Source organism: Sinocyclocheilus grahami, unplaced genomic scaffold (assembly GCF_001515645.1).
Source record: "Sinocyclocheilus grahami isolate Dianchi unplaced genomic scaffold, SAMN03320097.WGS_v1.1 scaffold259.1, whole genome shotgun sequence".
NCBI lineage: Eukaryota > Metazoa > Chordata > Actinopteri > Cypriniformes > Cyprinidae > Sinocyclocheilus > Sinocyclocheilus grahami.
This window is the reverse complement of record NW_015505438.1, coordinates 1,578,376-1,596,250: the sequence shown is the minus strand read 5'-3', so window position 1 is coordinate 1,596,250 and position 17,875 is coordinate 1,578,376. Positions and strand designations below refer to the sequence as shown.

The 17,875-nt window shown below is 35.3% G+C and overlaps 2 protein-coding genes across 2 annotated transcripts in view; both read left to right on the top strand.

The window, feature by feature from the left end:
- The window catches only part of LOC107598988 (occludin-like), a 14,535-nt gene extending 1,187 nt beyond the window's left edge, over positions 1-13,348 (top strand). The window contains 8 exon segments of the mRNA XM_016290468.1: positions 2,130-2,903; positions 3,686-3,862; positions 6,801-6,920; positions 8,304-8,320; positions 9,668-9,901; positions 11,871-12,042; positions 12,128-12,169; positions 12,289-13,348. Of these exon segments, the coding sequence (XP_016145954.1) occupies positions 2,154-2,903; positions 3,686-3,862; positions 6,801-6,920; positions 8,304-8,320; positions 9,668-9,901; positions 11,871-12,042; positions 12,128-12,169; positions 12,289-12,387 (1,611 nt within the window). The 5' untranslated portion in view covers positions 2,130-2,153 and the 3' untranslated portion in view covers positions 12,388-13,348.
- A 1,050-nt stretch (positions 13,349-14,398) lies between these two features.
- The window catches only part of LOC107599032 (E3 ubiquitin-protein ligase TRIM50-like), a 12,567-nt gene continuing 9,090 nt past the window's right edge, over positions 14,399-17,875 (top strand). The window contains exon 1 of the mRNA XM_016290520.1: positions 14,399-14,542. The gene's annotated coding sequence lies outside the window, so the exon portion shown is untranslated. The remainder of the gene's footprint in view (positions 14,543-17,875) is intronic.

The window sequence follows — 17,875 nt, the reverse complement described above, 5'->3', positions numbered from 1 at the left end:
GAAGCTGTTGTTTTTTTTTTCCCAACCCTAATCCTCTTTTTTTTTTTTTTTTACCTCAGGCCGTTATTACCATGGTGACCATGCACAGACAGAGTGCAGCCTTGACTTTTTGCTATAACAAAGGAGAGAAGTTGGGGGAGGCCGGATAGTAGGTGAACACATAGTAACTAGACAAATGGCTTTATCTAGGCGTTTGCCAGGGACTGAAAGTGTAGTATGCAGTCTTCTGTTGTTGAGGTGTTGCACGCTACAGTAGACATTGAGATTTTTTTTATTGTATTATATTTGAAACTATTTTAAATATTGTATTTTATTGAAGACATTAACTATCATGAGATTACAAATGAAAACATAAAACATGCATTTGAATCATGTTTATTTAAAAAAAAAATTAATTTAATTTTAAATTATTTTAATTTTATATTATTGGTAAACCGTAAAATCATGACATTACAATTTTAAGTATAAAGACATACATTCAGAATGATTTAGAGTATTTTTTACATTTTAAATATATTTGATATTACGCTTTTAATTATTTTAAACATTATATTCTAGTGAAGACAGTAAAAAACAACAATTTTAAACTTCAAACTTCAGTACAAGGACTTTCATATTACATCTAATAATGAAAAGATAAACCATAACTTTAAAACATTTTTTTTTTATTATGTTTAAACACCTGTTTTTTATGAAAAAACTTGTGCTGTATGTTATTATAAATGTGTATTCATGGCAACATAAAAGTACTTCTAACATTCAAATGTAACCAACATATTACCGCCTCTATAGTGTTAGACATATTGTATATTATAGTTTTTGTTCTTGATGACTATTCTGTCTGGTTTTGCCCTGTTTGTGACCTCACCCCTAGAGCATATGATCTGAAATTAAACAAACGGCATGTTTGGCCAGAGTTTAAATCTATGCATTTCAAAGTCAGTGCTGGACAATGGTTGAGATTGAGTTTAACTCCCACGGTCGGGCCTGTAAACAGTGGCTTTGTGTGAACAGACTCTGATCCCTGGTGCCGATGTCTCCACTCTACTCTCTGTTGTTACCTCACACTGATAAACAGCACAGTTATTTCAGCACGGTGGTTACACGGCTTGTGGTTTTGGGTAACGTCATTTTGGCCTGTGTATTAATTGATGTCACTGCTGATGTGCTGATCTAAGACATTTAAAGGGCCAGTTCACCCATGAATAAAAATTCTGTCATTATTTACTCACATTCGTCTTGTTCCCACCCTGTATGCTGCTTGTTATGTTTTCTAGGGTAGACAAGGAGTGTCTTGTCAACCATCAAAAATGCATACTATTTTGTGTTTATTTCTGTTTATATGATTATTTATGTATAATATTCCATTGCAGCTCCTTTATATACACTACTATTTTTTTTTTTTTTTTAAATATTACTTTTGTTCAGCAAAGACACATTAAATGTATCAAAAGTGACAGTAAAGACATTTATAATGCTACAGAGGATTCCTATTTCAAATAAATGCTTTCTGTTCATCAAAGAATGCAGAAAGAAAAAAATATATAATAGTTTCCACAAATATTATGCAGTACAACTTTTTGTCATCATTGATAGTGTGTGTGTATGTATGTATGTATATATATATGTATAAGAGATTTATTTCAAAAACATTAAAAATGTTACAGACATTTGAACAGGGTGTTTAAATTCATATGATTTATATAAAATTCCCATAAATTAAAAAACTTAATATAATATGATTTCAGTTAATAAATGTTTTACTTACATTTTTGAACATTTTTTAAAACTAATTATTAAAATACATTTTTAAAATTATTATATTATTATTATGCCATGGATTTTATTTATTTTTATTTGTTTTTTCAATTAATAATTACTTAAATTGAGATATTTTCCTTACGTAAAGCTATTGTACACTGTGGTCTGGAGTATAGTACATGGGTTGAATTGGGTTACATTTATGGTGTTATTTTATTTATTTATTTATTGTCTTTTAAACCGTCTTCTAAAGAAATTATTTTACAAATTGGTCTTAAACAATAAATAAAGAACCTGCTACATTTTCTATCTGTCTGTAACACCTGAGTGATGATATTCATGTATATAAATTAATTTGCTTCTTTTAGCAGGTCATTGCACATCTTTGAGAGATGTTTGAGAAACAACCCTACGGCAGTCCCCCAATGTACACCCCACCTTCCAATGGCTTTGGACCACCGGGGAGCTTCCAAGACCCACGGAGTGAATTCGATCCCTACCCTCAACCTCCAGGATCCTACTATGTGGGCGAGGAGGTGCCACAGCACTTCTACAAATGGTTCTCCCCTCCGGGAATTGTGAAGATTATGATGGGAACCATCATAATCCTCTGTCTGGGAATCTTCGCCTGTGTGGCCTCGACTCTGGTTTGGGACACGCAGTATGGATTTGGTTACGGATCTGGATATTCCAGCTATCCTGGATATGGAAGTGGATACGGCAGTGGGCATGGATACGGAAGCTACGGATACGGAAGTGGATATGGATACGGAAGCTACTACAATTCTTACCCGACCCCTTACTCGGCAAAGACCAGTATGATCGCCATTGCCGCCATAAACTTCATCATTGCTTTGGGATTCTTTGCAGTTAGCTTCTCCAAAACAAACACGTTCCGCAGCAGGAAGTTCTACCTGGTGGTGCTTGTTATTTGTTCTATAATGGCTGTGATTCAGGGCATTATAAACATTGTGTACATTGTAGGAGTGAACCCTATGGCCCAGAGCTCCACCAGCTCATACTACAACCCCATGCTTCTCATGTGTCAGAACCTCTATGGCAGCAGTGTGACAGGAATGGGGGCCGGCTTTCCTCTCTATAACCAGTACTTGTACCACTACTGCTACGTGGACCCTCAAGAGGTACCATTTAAAGTTACAGGATTTTTCGAAATGTCTTTAGAGACTACATTTAATTTATGTTTTCTTTATAGTCTACAATCAAAGGATTGCCATAGACCATAATTTCAACTCCTCCAGTGTGTAAATCAGTACAGGAAGTGCATTTACACTTACAGTGGAAGCCTGATCTAATCTAACCCTTATATTTTATTTAGTTGCTGTAATCTGTTGTGTTTAGGTTGATTTAGTGATGTTAAAGGAATAGTTCACCTAAAAATGAAAAGTCTTGTCTTCATTTGCTCACCCTCAAATCACTTGCTGGTAGCCATTGACTTCCATATTATGGGGGAAAAAATTATGGATGTCAATGGCTACCAGCAACTGTTTGGTTACCAACATTCTTCAAAATATCTTCTTTTGTGTTCAGCAGAAGAAAGGAATGTATACGAGTTTGGAACGACATGAGGGTGAGTAAATGATGACAGAATGTTCATTTTTGGGTGAATTGTCCCTTTAAATCGTAATTTCAAGGGTAAGTTTACCCAAAAATTCTGTCATGTTTACTCACCCTCATGTCGTTCCAAACCCATAAGACTTTTGTTCATCCTCAAAACACAAATTATGATATTTTTATCAAAACCTGAGATTTTCGTCCCTCCATTGAAGGTCCGTGTAACCAAAACGTTTAGATTCAAACAGATTTCATAAAGATTTTCAAAAACCTTCTAAAAAAAATAAACTAAGAAAAAAACCCTCTTTGATTTGAGACATTGGACTTAACACTACAGTTTTGTCGTTTGCAGGCAGTTGCAATGGTTTGTGGGTTCATGGTTGTGGTGGCACTGGCTGTGGCGGCCTTCTTCTCCTATAGGACCAGAAGTAAAATCTGGCACTATGGGAAACCAAACATCTACTGGGATCGACCACTAATGGGATTTTAAATATATTGTTTGTACAATATATATATGTATATACAGTATGTATATATATATATATATAGGTAGAAAATTTGAAAATATATACAAATATATGTTACAATGGTTAAAAATAATTTAATAACTAAAACTTATTATAGTTTTATCTATTTTAGCAATACTTTTTGAGCCATATTTTGAAACACAAAACATCGGAATTTAGATTAATACTTATTTGCACATTATGTACTGAAAATGTGACAAAACTGTACATTCTGGTACTGACAAAACTGTTCATCAACCATGTGGGCATTGTTATCAGCTAATGCTGATTATTTAAAAAATAGCCAAATATCGACCAATTTATCATCCTAGCTAGTGTAGTAATGACTGTCTGTTCACATTGCATCTATGGTTTTATTTGCTTTACAGAACAGTGTGTTTCAGTAGTAATACTGTACATTAGTGCTGTGTAAGAGAACATGAGTCATGTTGTGTGTGCGCGCGTGCATCACTCAATAACATTGCATTACTCACTGTGACTCTTTCTTATTTGAAAAAGAGAAGCAATTAAAGCAATGAAGGTTATTCAAGAAACAGGCATTTTGCAATAGAAAGATCAAACGAACTTTCATTTAATTATCATCCATTTATATAAAGTGAAATGTCTGTGAGACTCCTCATAGCAAAGAAAAATAACAGATGAGAACCCTTTAATATCTTAATTGTTTTTCCTAGACAGATATACAAAGATTAAATGAGAGCAAATGCAGACCTGTAGCATTTCAAAAGAGATCAAACTGCTCACTGCTCAGATGTACTAAAACACCAAAGTTTCATATCAAAAGTCAGAGAGCTCAGTATGAACTCAAACATCACATTTTTCCAAAATCATTCATAATTCTATCGCTCTGTACTCTTAATGTATGTTACAGTTGTTTCTATTTTTAATTCTATGAATTTTAGAAGAAATGTCTGCGACAAGGTTGATAATTAAATAAGCTTTAAACTGAGAATCTTGAGCTAACTTGAGCAGCCTCTAGTAAATCTTTCATCCAGGTCTACAGGTTATTAATGAACCCGTAGCTGGTGGTGAAGGCTCCGCGGGGTGCGGTTTGATTTTGGATTAAGTCCATTGTAAACAATTACTACCATCATGAGACTGGTCTGCCTTTCTCTGCCCTGGTACTTTCAGTAAATCTATGAGTTCTGACAGCGTTCCACACACTCCCTTTGAATACCTTTCTCTCCTTGCCTTTCTATCTCTCCTTCACACTTTTATTTCTGGTGCAAAAGGAGGTCATGAACATGAAATGTCCCTCTTTTCTGTGTTCTCAAGCATTCTTTCCCTGCTTATGTAGCGTGATCACAGATCAGCGGTGGCAGTAGCTCATGCAGGGAAAGCATTGTTGGAATTCCTGGATGATTTGAGCTCTTCTGCACAGTGGCTTTTCCCTTCTCCCCAGCTGCAGGGAAACGCTCCTCCACCCTCTTTCCTGCTGTGTCCTCTCTCCTAACACACACACACACACACACACACACATACATACCTTCACGCACAGCCCCTCCAGAACAAAACAAACAATTCCACCGGCACGCACACCTGAATTCATTGTTTTAGCCGTGTACTGCTCGTAATTGTTTTTCCTTATATCCGTTTATCCACTCTTCGTCTTGTTGTATTATAAATCATATATTGTGCCAGAAATCTTTACTATTATTGGCATTGTGGGTTTGTCACAAAACACTCACTTACATGCTGAGAACATCCTCTGAAATCAAACCTCAACAGGAAGAGCAAGAGCACTTTTGCTTCTTATTCCCTATAGTCTTTCCTGTACAGTAGCAGAAGGAAAATAAAGTCTAAACAATGGATCTAAAATGGTTTCAGTGTTGGTATAATGTTCTGCACAGACTGCATTTTCAAAAGTCTGCGATCAAGACAGATTGTTGTTAATAATGTACTTTTTGTGCATTAAAGTAATATACACAACATTCTTACAGGCTTTTAACAAGTAAAACTGATCCGTTATTTATTTTATGTCACTTTTCCAAACAGATTTTTAACATTTTGTTTTGCATATTTGCACTGCTGTTCAAAAGTTTGGGGTCAGAAAGATTTTTTTAAGCAAGGGTGCATTTAAGAAAATCGGCATTTATAATGTTACCGAAAATTCTATTTCAAATTAATGTTCTTTTGAACTTTCTATTCATCAAAGGATCCTAAAAATGCATAGTTTTCCACACAAGTATTAAATCTCTTTTCAGTATTGATAATAATAATAATAAATGTTTTTTTTTTAGCACCAAGTCAGCATATTAGAATGGTTTCTGAAGGATCAAGTGACACTGGAGACTGAAAATTAAGCTTTGCCATTGCGGGAATAAATTACAATTTAAAATCGATTGAAACCGAAAACAGTTGTTTTTAATTGTAATAATATTTCACATTATTACTGTTTTTACTCCATTTTTCATCAAATAATTGAAGCCTCGATGAGCTTCTTTCAGATACATTTAAAAAATCTTACCAACATTTATTTCACATTTCAGTTAGTATTACTGTGTATAACTGCATTGTATATCGATCAATGCAATACAAAATTTTCCTAAAGGTTTGGCAGCCAAAAAGGACTATTTTTATCTAAAGATCAGAGATAGTGTGGAATATGGTCATCAAAAATTTAAATTGGATGTTGATGCAAAATATTTCTGCGAACATTATAAGCAAAAGTATTAAAATGATACAATAATTTAAGACCCTTTTAAAATTTTATCCTGATTAAAGATGCTACTGTTCATCAAACAAAAGTGACTTAACCATTTCAGATTCACTTTAAAAAAATGTGTTCTTCTCACTTGCTTGCTTAATTGTTTGTGATGTCTTTTCGCCTGTCATTATCTGAGATATGTTGCTTCCTGATGTTATGCACGTCATACTCCTTGTTCAGATATGAATCAAAGTTTGCAGGCATTTTACTTAACAGTTTGTTACTTTTTTCAGGTCAACCACGTACAGGATGGACAGAGCGTGCAGGAGGCATCCATGGTGTTCTCAGAGAAGATGGCTCCTGTTCTGATTTCAGCCCCCAGTGTCGGCTCCATCCCCCTGAAGACCGGCAGTGTCTTTAGTTCTGAGACCAACAATGTTATCGGGTGAGTGAGTAAACCGACCCTGGGATAGCTGGAGACTTTAAAGCTTAGCTCCATGTGAACAGGCAATATTGCATGCCCCTGCTAAGGAAATGCTGGAGCTAACTTTATAGCTTAAAGTCTTAAGTCATTTGGAATTGTATTCCAGTTTTCCATACACTACTGATCAAAAGTTTGGGTTCTCTTATGCTCACCAACAGTGCATTTATTTGATCAAAAAACAGTAATATCGTGAAATATTATTACATTTTAAAATAACTGTTTTCTATTTTAGTATATTTAAAAATGTAATTTATTCCTGTGATGCAAATCATCATTACTCCAGTCTTCAGTGTCACGTGATGCTTCAGAAATCATTCTAAAATGCTGATTTGATGCTCAGTAAACAAAGGTCTTTATTGTCATTTTAAAATAAAAGTATTAATTTCCTTTGTCAAAAAATCTAACATTTGAATGGCAATGTACATGTACATGTGTCTCCTTGTTCAAAGTAGTCCGTGGCTTTTTTTGCGACCTTGGTTAGCTGATGTTAAATCATCATTGCTATTGTCTGGATCATTAATCTGCCTGATGGTCTGGGCCATTAGTTTTATGAAGTCAGGTCAGATTACACCAAATATGACGTGTCTTGGCATGAGATCAAACTTTTTGCATTTTTTTAATCAGATGTTCTTTCATTATAATTTGTTTTTAAATCAGGTCTGTCCCTCCTTGTCTGTCTGTCTTTTTTGTGTGGCTCTACAAGCTTCAATGATTCAGTATAAATTAATTAATTAATATCATTTTTCTATAGGCATCATGGGCAAAGTTAAGAGTAAGTTAAGAGTAAGTTAAGAGTAAGCAAACAGGCAATGCCTTTATTTAAAAGATGATTGGCTTTTAATTTTTTCATTAAAGAAATTAAAAAAAGAGCATTCTGTAATTTGACCTAACATGTTTATTGGATATGATGAAAAACATCACAATGAAGTGCAATGAAGAAAACATTGCTTATTAACACAGTGAAATGTGAAACACCAGCTTATGAGGATATGTGAAATGCTTGAGCAAATTATATTTTGCTGTAGTATTGCCAACATGTTTCTGTTAATGCTGTGTTTGGTAGCTTAAATATCATCTCAGTAAGAAAAGCATTGTGTCTATGAAACTTTCTCACTAATAATAATTTTTTTTTTTATAAAGTAGTAACAGTTTTTCCACCCACAGTTACCCTGAGCGCTCTTTCAGCCGGCCATCTCATTCTACATCCCCGTCTGGAGAAGTGAGCTCAAGCCCCTCCGACCAGACGGACACCATCCGCAAACCGTCCGCCTCCAGGGGCAAGAGACGCAGGAGGAACCCTGAGCTGGATGAGTCCCAGTACGAAACCGAGTACACAACGGGAGGAGAGACTGCCAACGATTTTGATGAGGATCTATGGACACGGTAAGAATTGGTTGTGGTTCATGCAGGCCCAGGGTTAGTAGCGCATTCCCTTGGATACAGCAAGGAAGTCTGTAGGAGATAATCATCTCTGGCACGCATCTCCACATGCTAACATAATAGACTAAATTTGGGTTAATGGGTCAAAGATCTTTGCATATGTGTGCATGTTTACATGTGTTGTTTGGTTGGCTGTGATGAGTTAAAAAACAGATGTGGTTTGGTTTCACTCATTGTTGGACCATGATAAGAAAATCTTTTTGCAAACCATAAACTTACAGGGGACACATGACACATAAATGGAACACTTAACAGTAAAAATGAACTATATATTCTTTCAGCATTTATTAATTTATTTTGATAATCTTAGTTATACTTGTAATGTTAAAATACTTGTAATGTTGACTTTGTTGCAACCTAGAATTAAACTGCTGGTTTCGTCTGGCCAGAGGAGAATGGCACACTATTTCGACACACTATTTCCCTGATTAATACTGTAAAGCTTGGACACACTCTGCATTGTAAAAAGCGCTATATAAATAATAGTGACTTGACTAAAATACTTGTATTCACTGCATTTGTACATGTACATGTGTCTCCTTGTTCAAAGTAGTCCGTGGCTTTTTTTGCGACCTTGGTTAGCTGATGTTAAATCATCATTGCTATTGTCTGGATCATTAATCTGCCTGATGGTCTGGGCCATTAGTTTTATGAAGTCAGGTCAGATTACACCAAATATGATGTGTCTTGGCATGAGATCAAACTTTTTGCATTTTTTTAATCAGATGTTCTTTCATTATAATTTGTGTTTAAATCAGGTCTGTCCCTCCTTGTCTGTCTGTCTTTTTTGTGTGGCTCTACAAGCTTCAATGATTCAGTATAAATTAATTAATTAATATAATTTTTCTATAGGCATCATGGGCAAAGACCCTGTTAAGAGTAAGCAAACAGGCAATGCCTTTATGTAAAAGATGATTGGCTTTTAATTTTTTCATTAAAGAAATTTAAAAAAAGAGCATTCTGTAATTTGACCTAACATGTTTATTGGATATGATGAAAAACATCACAATGAAGTGCAATGAAGAAAACATTGCTTATTAACACAGTGAAATGTGAAACACCAGCTTATGAGGATATGTGAAATGCTTGAGCAAATTATATTTTGCTGTAGTATTGCCAACATGTTTCTGTTAATGCTGTGTTTGGTAGCTTAAATATCATCTCAGTAAGAAAAGCATTGTGTCTATGAAACTTTCTCACTAATAATAATTTTTTTTTTTTATAAAGTAGTAACAGTTTTTCCACCCACAGTTACCCTGAGCGCTCTTTCAGCCGGCCATCTCATTCTACATCCCCGTCTGGAGAAGTGAGCTCAAGCCCCTCCGACCAGACGGACACCATCCGCAAACCGTCCGCCTCCAGGGGCAAGAGACGCAGGAGGAACCCTGAGCTGGATGAGTCCCAGTACGAAACCGAGTACACAACGGGAGGAGAGACTGCCAACGATTTTGATGAGGATCTATGGACACGGTAAGAATTGGTTGTGGTTCATGCAGGCCCAGGGTTAGTAGCGCATTGCCTTGGATACAGCAAGGAAGTCTGTAGGAGATAATCATCTCTGGCACGCATCTCCACATGCTAACATAATAGACTAAATTTGGGTTAATGGGTCAAAGATCTTTGCATATGTGTGCATGTTTACATGTGTTGTTTGGTTGGCTGTGATGAGTTAAAAAACAGATGTGGTTTGGTTTCACTCATTGTTGGACCATGATAAGAAAATCTTTTTGCAAACCATAAACTTACAGGGGACACATGACACATAAATGGAACACTTAACAGTAAAAATGAACTATTTATTCTTTCAGCATTTATTAATTTATTTTGATAATGTTAGTTAAACTTGTAATGTTAAAATACTTGTAATGTTGACTTTGTTGCAACCTAGAATTAAACTGCTGGTTTCGTCTGGCCAGAGGAGAACGGCACACTATTTCGACACACTATTTCCCTGATTAATACTGTAAAGCTTGGACACACTCTGCATTGTAAAAAGCGCTATATAAATAATAGTGACTTGACTAAAATACTTGTATTCACTGCATTATGAATAAGTTTTAAAATATTCTTACTATTTTGCTGTTTTCTGACACAAATGAGAAATACAGGGTTGAAAGTTTGAGCGGTCACTTAGTAAAAAGTTGACCTTAGTAAGGAGTTAAGGCATAGTCACATTAGCAAAATTTCAGTGAATACTGGTACATATTTCACATTAGGTGAGTTTCTGCAAATAGTGGTAATTCATATTAGCAAAAACAAATGGCAAATTAAGTATTGAATTAGTGAATTTTTGGTGAATAGTAGTATTTCACATTAGCTAAATTTCTGTGAATCATGGAATTTCACATTAACAAAATTTCTTTAAATGGTTGTATTTTACATTAGTGAATTTCTTGGCAAATGGTTTTATTTCACATTGTGAAATTTCTGCAAATGGTTGTATTTGACATAAAATTTGGATGAATGGTTGCTTTCACATTAGTGAATTTTTGACAAATGATAGTATTTCACATGATTGAAATGTCTGCAAATGGTAGTACAGTATTTTACATTAGTAAAATTTTGGGCACATCTTGGTGTTTCACATTAGAAATATTTTGGTGAATGGTAGTATTTCACATTAGCGAACCTTTGGCACATCTTGGTGTTTCACATTAGTAATATTTTGGTGAATGGTAGTATTTCACATTAGCGAACTACATTAGTAAAATTTTGGGCACATCTTGGTGTTTCACATTAGAAATATTTTGGTGAATGGTATTTTTTCCATTAGTCGAATCTTGGGCACATCTTGGTGTTTCACATTAGTAATATTTTGGTGAATGGTAGTATTTCACATTAGCGAACCTTTGGCACATCTTGGTGTTTCACATTAGTAATATTTTGGTGAATGGTAGTATTTCACATTAGCGAAATTTTGGCACATCTTGGTGTTTCACATTAGTAAAATTTTGGTGAATGGTAGTATTTCACATTAGCAAAATTTTGTGATTGGTGAAATTTCAATTGAGCGCAATTTGAAATACCAGAGACCATTTTGGGGACTATTTATGCCCTCACTGATTGTGCATATTCCTATTCAAATTACTGGATTTTGCTGACAGATTGTAACGGTAAATGTGTGCACCTTTACTCGGTTTATGGTGGGTGTTTTTTTGGGGGTTTTTTTGCTGCGGTGTGGAAACTGAAATGTTGTCAGTTCAAACTCCACAGCAGTTAATCCATGAAATAACACCATTGTTGCTTTGATCAAGATGCTTAACTCTAGGTTGCTCCAGAGGGAATGTTGCTAAGAAGTGTGTCTGTAGCTATATCCATCTCTTTGGATAAAAGTTTATTTAAAAACTACCAAATTACTATTTACCTTAATTATCTTGCCTACTTTAAAGCTCATTATACAAGCTGCCATCCAGCTGCTTTCTGTTTCCTTCCCAATCAGTCTGTATCCAGAGATCACGTCTGACACCCAGCGACACGAGTACAAGAAAGAGTTTGACTCGGACCTCAGGACCTATAAGGAACTGTGCGCCGAAATGGACGACATCAGCGATCAGATAAACAAGCTCAGCAGAGAGCTGGACACACTTGAAGAGGGCTCGTCCAAGTACCAGGTGAGCGACTGAAACATTTCAGATGACTACTTCACCTCCCTGTTGTTCAAATCCATATGACTTTCTTTTTCATCTCTCGTTACAGGCTGTAGCAGAGGAATATAATCATCTCAAAGACCTAAAACGGGTGAGTCATGGGTATAAAACTAAAGTATGACTAAACATCTGACTCACGTTCATAGTAATAGATGCTCTGCTTTTTTGATGTTAATATGGGGCGTTCTTTCCCTTATTCTCTCTGCTTAGATGCCAGATTATCAAAACAAGAAGCACCTTTGTCGCAAACTGCGCCACAAGCTTTTCCATATTAAACGAATGGTTAAGATCTATGACCGCCGTCAGTAATAATAAGCTGCATTAAACCACCACACCTGCTCTCCTTGTTAAACACTTTTGCATTTAACTGATGAAGCCATCAAACGACTGTGTGACCAAAGTTGCCCGAAACTGCTGTAACAATGGCTTCATCAAGTGCTTATGATTAACCTGAACCCTAAAGATGGTTGGAAACGAAGACCAGAGATTTCAAAACCGGTCCTTCCAAAGTCTTTCCATTACCTGGAACTTGTTCTTTCACTGGAAACACCTGCTTTTTGTAGAGTGAGTGACTTCATGTAGCCTGTAAAATGCCATAAAGCATTGCAATATTGTTGTTGTTTTTTTGTTGGATGCGGTTTTGTGTGCTAACTTCGAGGTCAGCTGATTACATGTGTTTGTTGGAGGAAATGTACTTCGGACAATCCTCTCCAACTGAGTAATTTGCACCTGCATTGTCACATCTATGCTATCAGTTTCCTTGTGTATGACTGTAAATGGGTCGTGTGTTTTATTGTCTATTTCTGTAAAGGTGTAACAGTGGGGCACTGCTTGTTTTCAAGTCAGAAAACACAAACGTCTTTGTTTCGAGGTGTGCCAGAATAGTTCCCAGAAACAATTGAGGTATTTAAACTAGCACACAATTACAGAATTATAATTTTTTTAACAACTGACTGCCTCAGTAAAAGAAGAAATGGACATTTAAATCACAAAGAGAAACTGGAATTTCATATTCAGTTGTGATTTTTAAAGTTGAGTTTTGTAAAAAAAAAAAAAAAAGAAAAGAAACGGTGCCGTTGCAAATATGCAAAGATTCTGTTCATTTAGTTCTAGATGTTTATATCTCATTCTCATTGCATTTGATTCATTTCGAAATATTGTGATCTTCCTGCAATTTAAAACAGTAATAGCTGCTTTTATCTCTAATCAATCAAATATCTATGCAAGATCAAATATTGAAGTTATGTTTGTTTTGTAATGTTGTTATAGACAACAAGTAAGTTTTGTTCAGTTTTTTTTTTACTTGTTTTTGTATGAAATAATTTAAAAGTGACAGGGCGTTCATTTTCGTCTGTTAATGAGATAATGCTTTTTGTTTCTCACATGCGTAACAGCATTTATTTTCATCTGTACATATTTGTTGTCCTTTCTATTTTCAATAAAGTTTTATATTTTAAGTTTTAAATCTGTTTGTGTAAGTGCAACTAAGCTATTTAGAGTCAAAAGGTTTTTCTTTTATTGCAGTTTTTTCAATTGCTTAGACTTTTTCAAAACTTTGCCTCTTTTTTTTTTTCTTCAAAACTTTACACACAAATCCAAGAATTGCACACACAAAATGCAAAATGCCTCGCATCTCTTGCAAAATGAAGCATTGCATTCAAAATATCACAAACACATCTCAAAAGCAAACATTTGCAAACACCTTTGACATAATATGAATTCCTGTTCGATTTTTGTGTGTTACATAGAGAATTGTGTGTGCAAAAAGTGTTTTATGAAATTGAAAACTGAGTCAAAGGCCAAGGATTAATGTATGGTTTACAGATTGGTTTCAGAAATTGTGTGACAAGTAACGATTTTGTGTGTAAGCAGTTGAAAAAAACGAATAAAAAAAATAAAGGTTACAAATAATATAATATAAATGCACATTTTGGCACGAGACAGAATGTATGGTTTACAGATTGGTTTCAGAAATTGTGTGACAAGTAACGATTTTGTGTGTAAGCAGTTGAAAAAAAACGAATAAAAAAAATAAAGGTTACAAATAATATAATATAAATGCACATTTTGGCACGAGACAGAATTTTAAGAACTGCGTCAAAGAATTAGCGCAAATAATGTAAGAAATGTTAGACAACGGCGTCCTCTGCTGGGTGTCTTTTAAATAACAAGCTGAGGAGAAGGCACTCGTCTTATTTCGGAAATGTAGCGGAAACATACGAGGAGTCGTTCGGGAACGTTACGGAAACACACGATCGTTAATCACTCCGCGACAAGAAGCTAATAACTAAAGTACCAAGACGTGTGAACGCTGATTGGTCACCACGAGATTCACCACACGCTCCTGTCGTGACTGCTGCGGCGAGGCCATTCAGACAACGAGCAACGAGATGCACGAACACCAAATGAGGCTGTGATGTAGAAAAAAACTTTCTGAGGATATTTCAAAAGGTTAAATAGAAAGGTATGTGACTTTCATCTTAGTAAACTTTTCATTCTGTCATCAGCAACGGTGCTGCTGCTGTGTCTAATGACTTTTGAATATGCGCGCACCTGCGTAATATTATGACTGCATTGCGCTTCTCTGAGTTTGAAGTGTATCGTGACGTCTTCATTTTATCTTCTGCTTTTTTTTGTCATCTGCAATAACGTATATTCTGCATAAACCTAATGGAAGAATAAGTGTAGCCTATTATTTAGGTTTTCTAAATGCTCTGAGAAGCAGATTTAAATGGTCATATCAACCCATGAGATTATTATATTAATAGCAATGATATTTAATAATAATAATAATTATTATTATTATTATTAGGATATTTATTTTTATTAATAAAATGCAAATACATTATATTTGCATTTTAATGAAGGAGTCAGTCTTCAGCAGCCTTTTTTTTTTTTTTTTTTTTTACAAACTACATCCAACGCCACCTACTCACTCATCCTCATAAATACACACAGGGCTGTACTGGTTTAATTCGCTTAAAGGATCAGTGTGAGTTCGGGAGACCTGCACCTTGTGTTCGTTCACGTGGTCTGGGTGTCTGCAGGACCTCTTTAATCTGTCCCTGTTCAGACCTGACACGGCTGAAAACAAGTGCGCACTGCAGTGCACACCAGAAGAACCTGACAAGTACCTTTGCCTTAGACAGTCGGAGAGTTATACAGTTTGATTAATACTTATACACAGTATTGGGGAAAGTTACTTTTAAAAGTAATGCTTTACAATATTGCGTTACTCCCTAAAAGAAGTAACTAATTACGTTACTTAGTTACTTTTCATGGAAAGTAATGCGTTATATTACTTTTGCGTTACTTTCGCGTTACTTTTTAAATATAAGCAGAGCTTGATTGTTTTTAATATAAGAAGCTCTATTTATAGCAAATATAAAAGCCCTTTCACATCAAAAACTGTAATGAATAAACCTCTGTACAGTAGAACGCAGAAGAAATACTCTTCAGCAATAAAAAAAAACAATGAAGCACAATTGTTAGTTTCTCTAAAGTCATTTTTGCTTATTAGTTTGATTGAACTGGATCGTCAAAGGTCAGCAGCAAAGATATTGGTTAGTGAAATGGGATTAGATACATTTGTGTTATTTAACATATTTAATTATTCTGAGTTTGCACTTCACTGTTTTAATTCATTTTGATGAATACTAAATCTGTTTTTCGTGAGTGGGATGAATTAATGCGCATTCACATTTAGTCTAGAACTACAGTAACATCATGTTCACACAGCGCACACAACGCCTCTGCACTTCTGATTTCTCCCAATATGGGGACAGAAGAGCTGTCAGTCAATAAATGGGAAAACAAAGTAACTGGCATTACTTATTTGAAAAAGTAACTCAGATATTTTCTTGTAGATTAAAAAAGTAATGCGTTACTTTACTAGTTACTTGAAAAAAGTAATCTGATTACGTAACTCGCATTACTTGTAATGAGTTACCCCCAACACTGCTTATACAGTTATGCAGATTAATGGTTGCTAATGTGTCTGAGGCTTTGCTAGGGTGTTGCTATGCAGTTCTGGGTTGCTTCTAGGGTGCTGCTGATGTCTTGTGTCCATTCTGTTATATAAAAAAGAAAGCTTATTAGGTCAACACAGGCTGAAGGCCTTGAGCCAAGTTTGGTGGATGTAACTCTATATGGCAGTGCATTTTTTCTCAGTGCACCATGTAAATGCACAAACTTTTATCTCCTTTATTAGTCATGTTCATTCGTCTAAGTCAGCAGTTTTATTTGATCATAAATGAATGAGACTGAGTTAATTAGAGCCTAAATAAAACATATTGCACACCATGGAACATGATTGCATTTAATTTGGGCACATAATTTAGTTTCAGAATGTAGCGGATCATTAATAAAAGCTTATCAGAGTCTGGCCATGTCCATTCAGTCAACAAGTTCATCATAAATAAACGCATAGAAGCTGAAGTAGTTTCTTTGGTGTGACATTGCACTACTGTCCCAAACAGAAAACAAGAGAACATTGTGCACCAAAATAACATACAATTAAGAACCTTACTTAATTTTATAGTGTCGTATGGATTTGTGACATATGGTGTCAAATACATTTTTATCAGTGCACATGTAAATGTACAAACTTATTTATAGGAGACCTCTTTTATTCTTCATTCTTATTGTGTAAAAGCAGGAAATAAAGTACAGTTAACCTGAAGAAATGCATGCTATTCTGAAGTCTAAGACTACATCGAAAATGTGGGCTAATTTAAATCTGGAAAGAAACAGGAAAACATGGAAATATTGTGAATATACCTGAAGTATGTGCACAAGATAAATTCATTTATTTTGTTGGCTGGACAAACTGGTGGTGTGTTTAAGCTTATCATTCAAAGATCTGCATCTTAAAAAGAAGGCAATAAAAAATAAAAGGCTTAATATTTCCTAATTTGATGATGCTGATTTCATAAATATCAATAAAAAACTTTCCATCATGTACAGTTTTTTACAAAATAAGAATGAAGATTTTCCAAATGATAAAGTTTGGGGTTTACTCCATTTAATGTCAAAAGTACTTGACTTTTTTGAATGACATACAAATCTCAAATTTTCATTTGTCTCAAATTGTCATGATTATAATATAATTTGTCATTAAAGATGTTGTATTAAATTAGAAAATGTGAAATAGAAGCCATTTCACTAGTGGTCTCATAGCTCATAGGGCCATGCTGTATGCCTATATTATAAGCTGATTTTCAACATTTTAGCATTGGTTTGTGAAGATTTGTGGCTGGAATAAGGAATCGACTGAGAGTCGAGGTGCTCTGGCAGGTTGTGTGGGTGTGCTGGAGAAACGCTGAGAAGTCGTGCTGATTCAGCACAAATACATCCCACTCTGTCCCCAAACACCCATTAAAAGTGCTCTCTCTGCTTCCTCGGGTCTCTCTGGACCTGGACCCACTGTCGTAACGAGCTGATCGGAGCAGAGCCGCAGAGTGATCAAAAAATAATGCATTGTTGCAGCTTGAGTCTGTGTTGAGTTTGCTGAGTTTTGAAAGTAAGGCTTGTTACAAACCCCTCCCATCTTTCTCAGCTGTTACACTGATCTTAAAGGGGTCATATGATGCTTTTTTAAAGATCATTATTTGGTGTAACAGAATTTGTTGACATGCTTTAATGTTCAAAAAACACATTATTTTTCAAATACTGTACCTTATTGTAGGTCCTCTATGCCCCGCCTCTCTCAAACGCTTAGTCCCTCCTTCTGACAAGCGCAGTCTGCTCTGATTGGCCAGCTGACCCAGTGCATTGTGATTGGCCGAACACCGCAAGC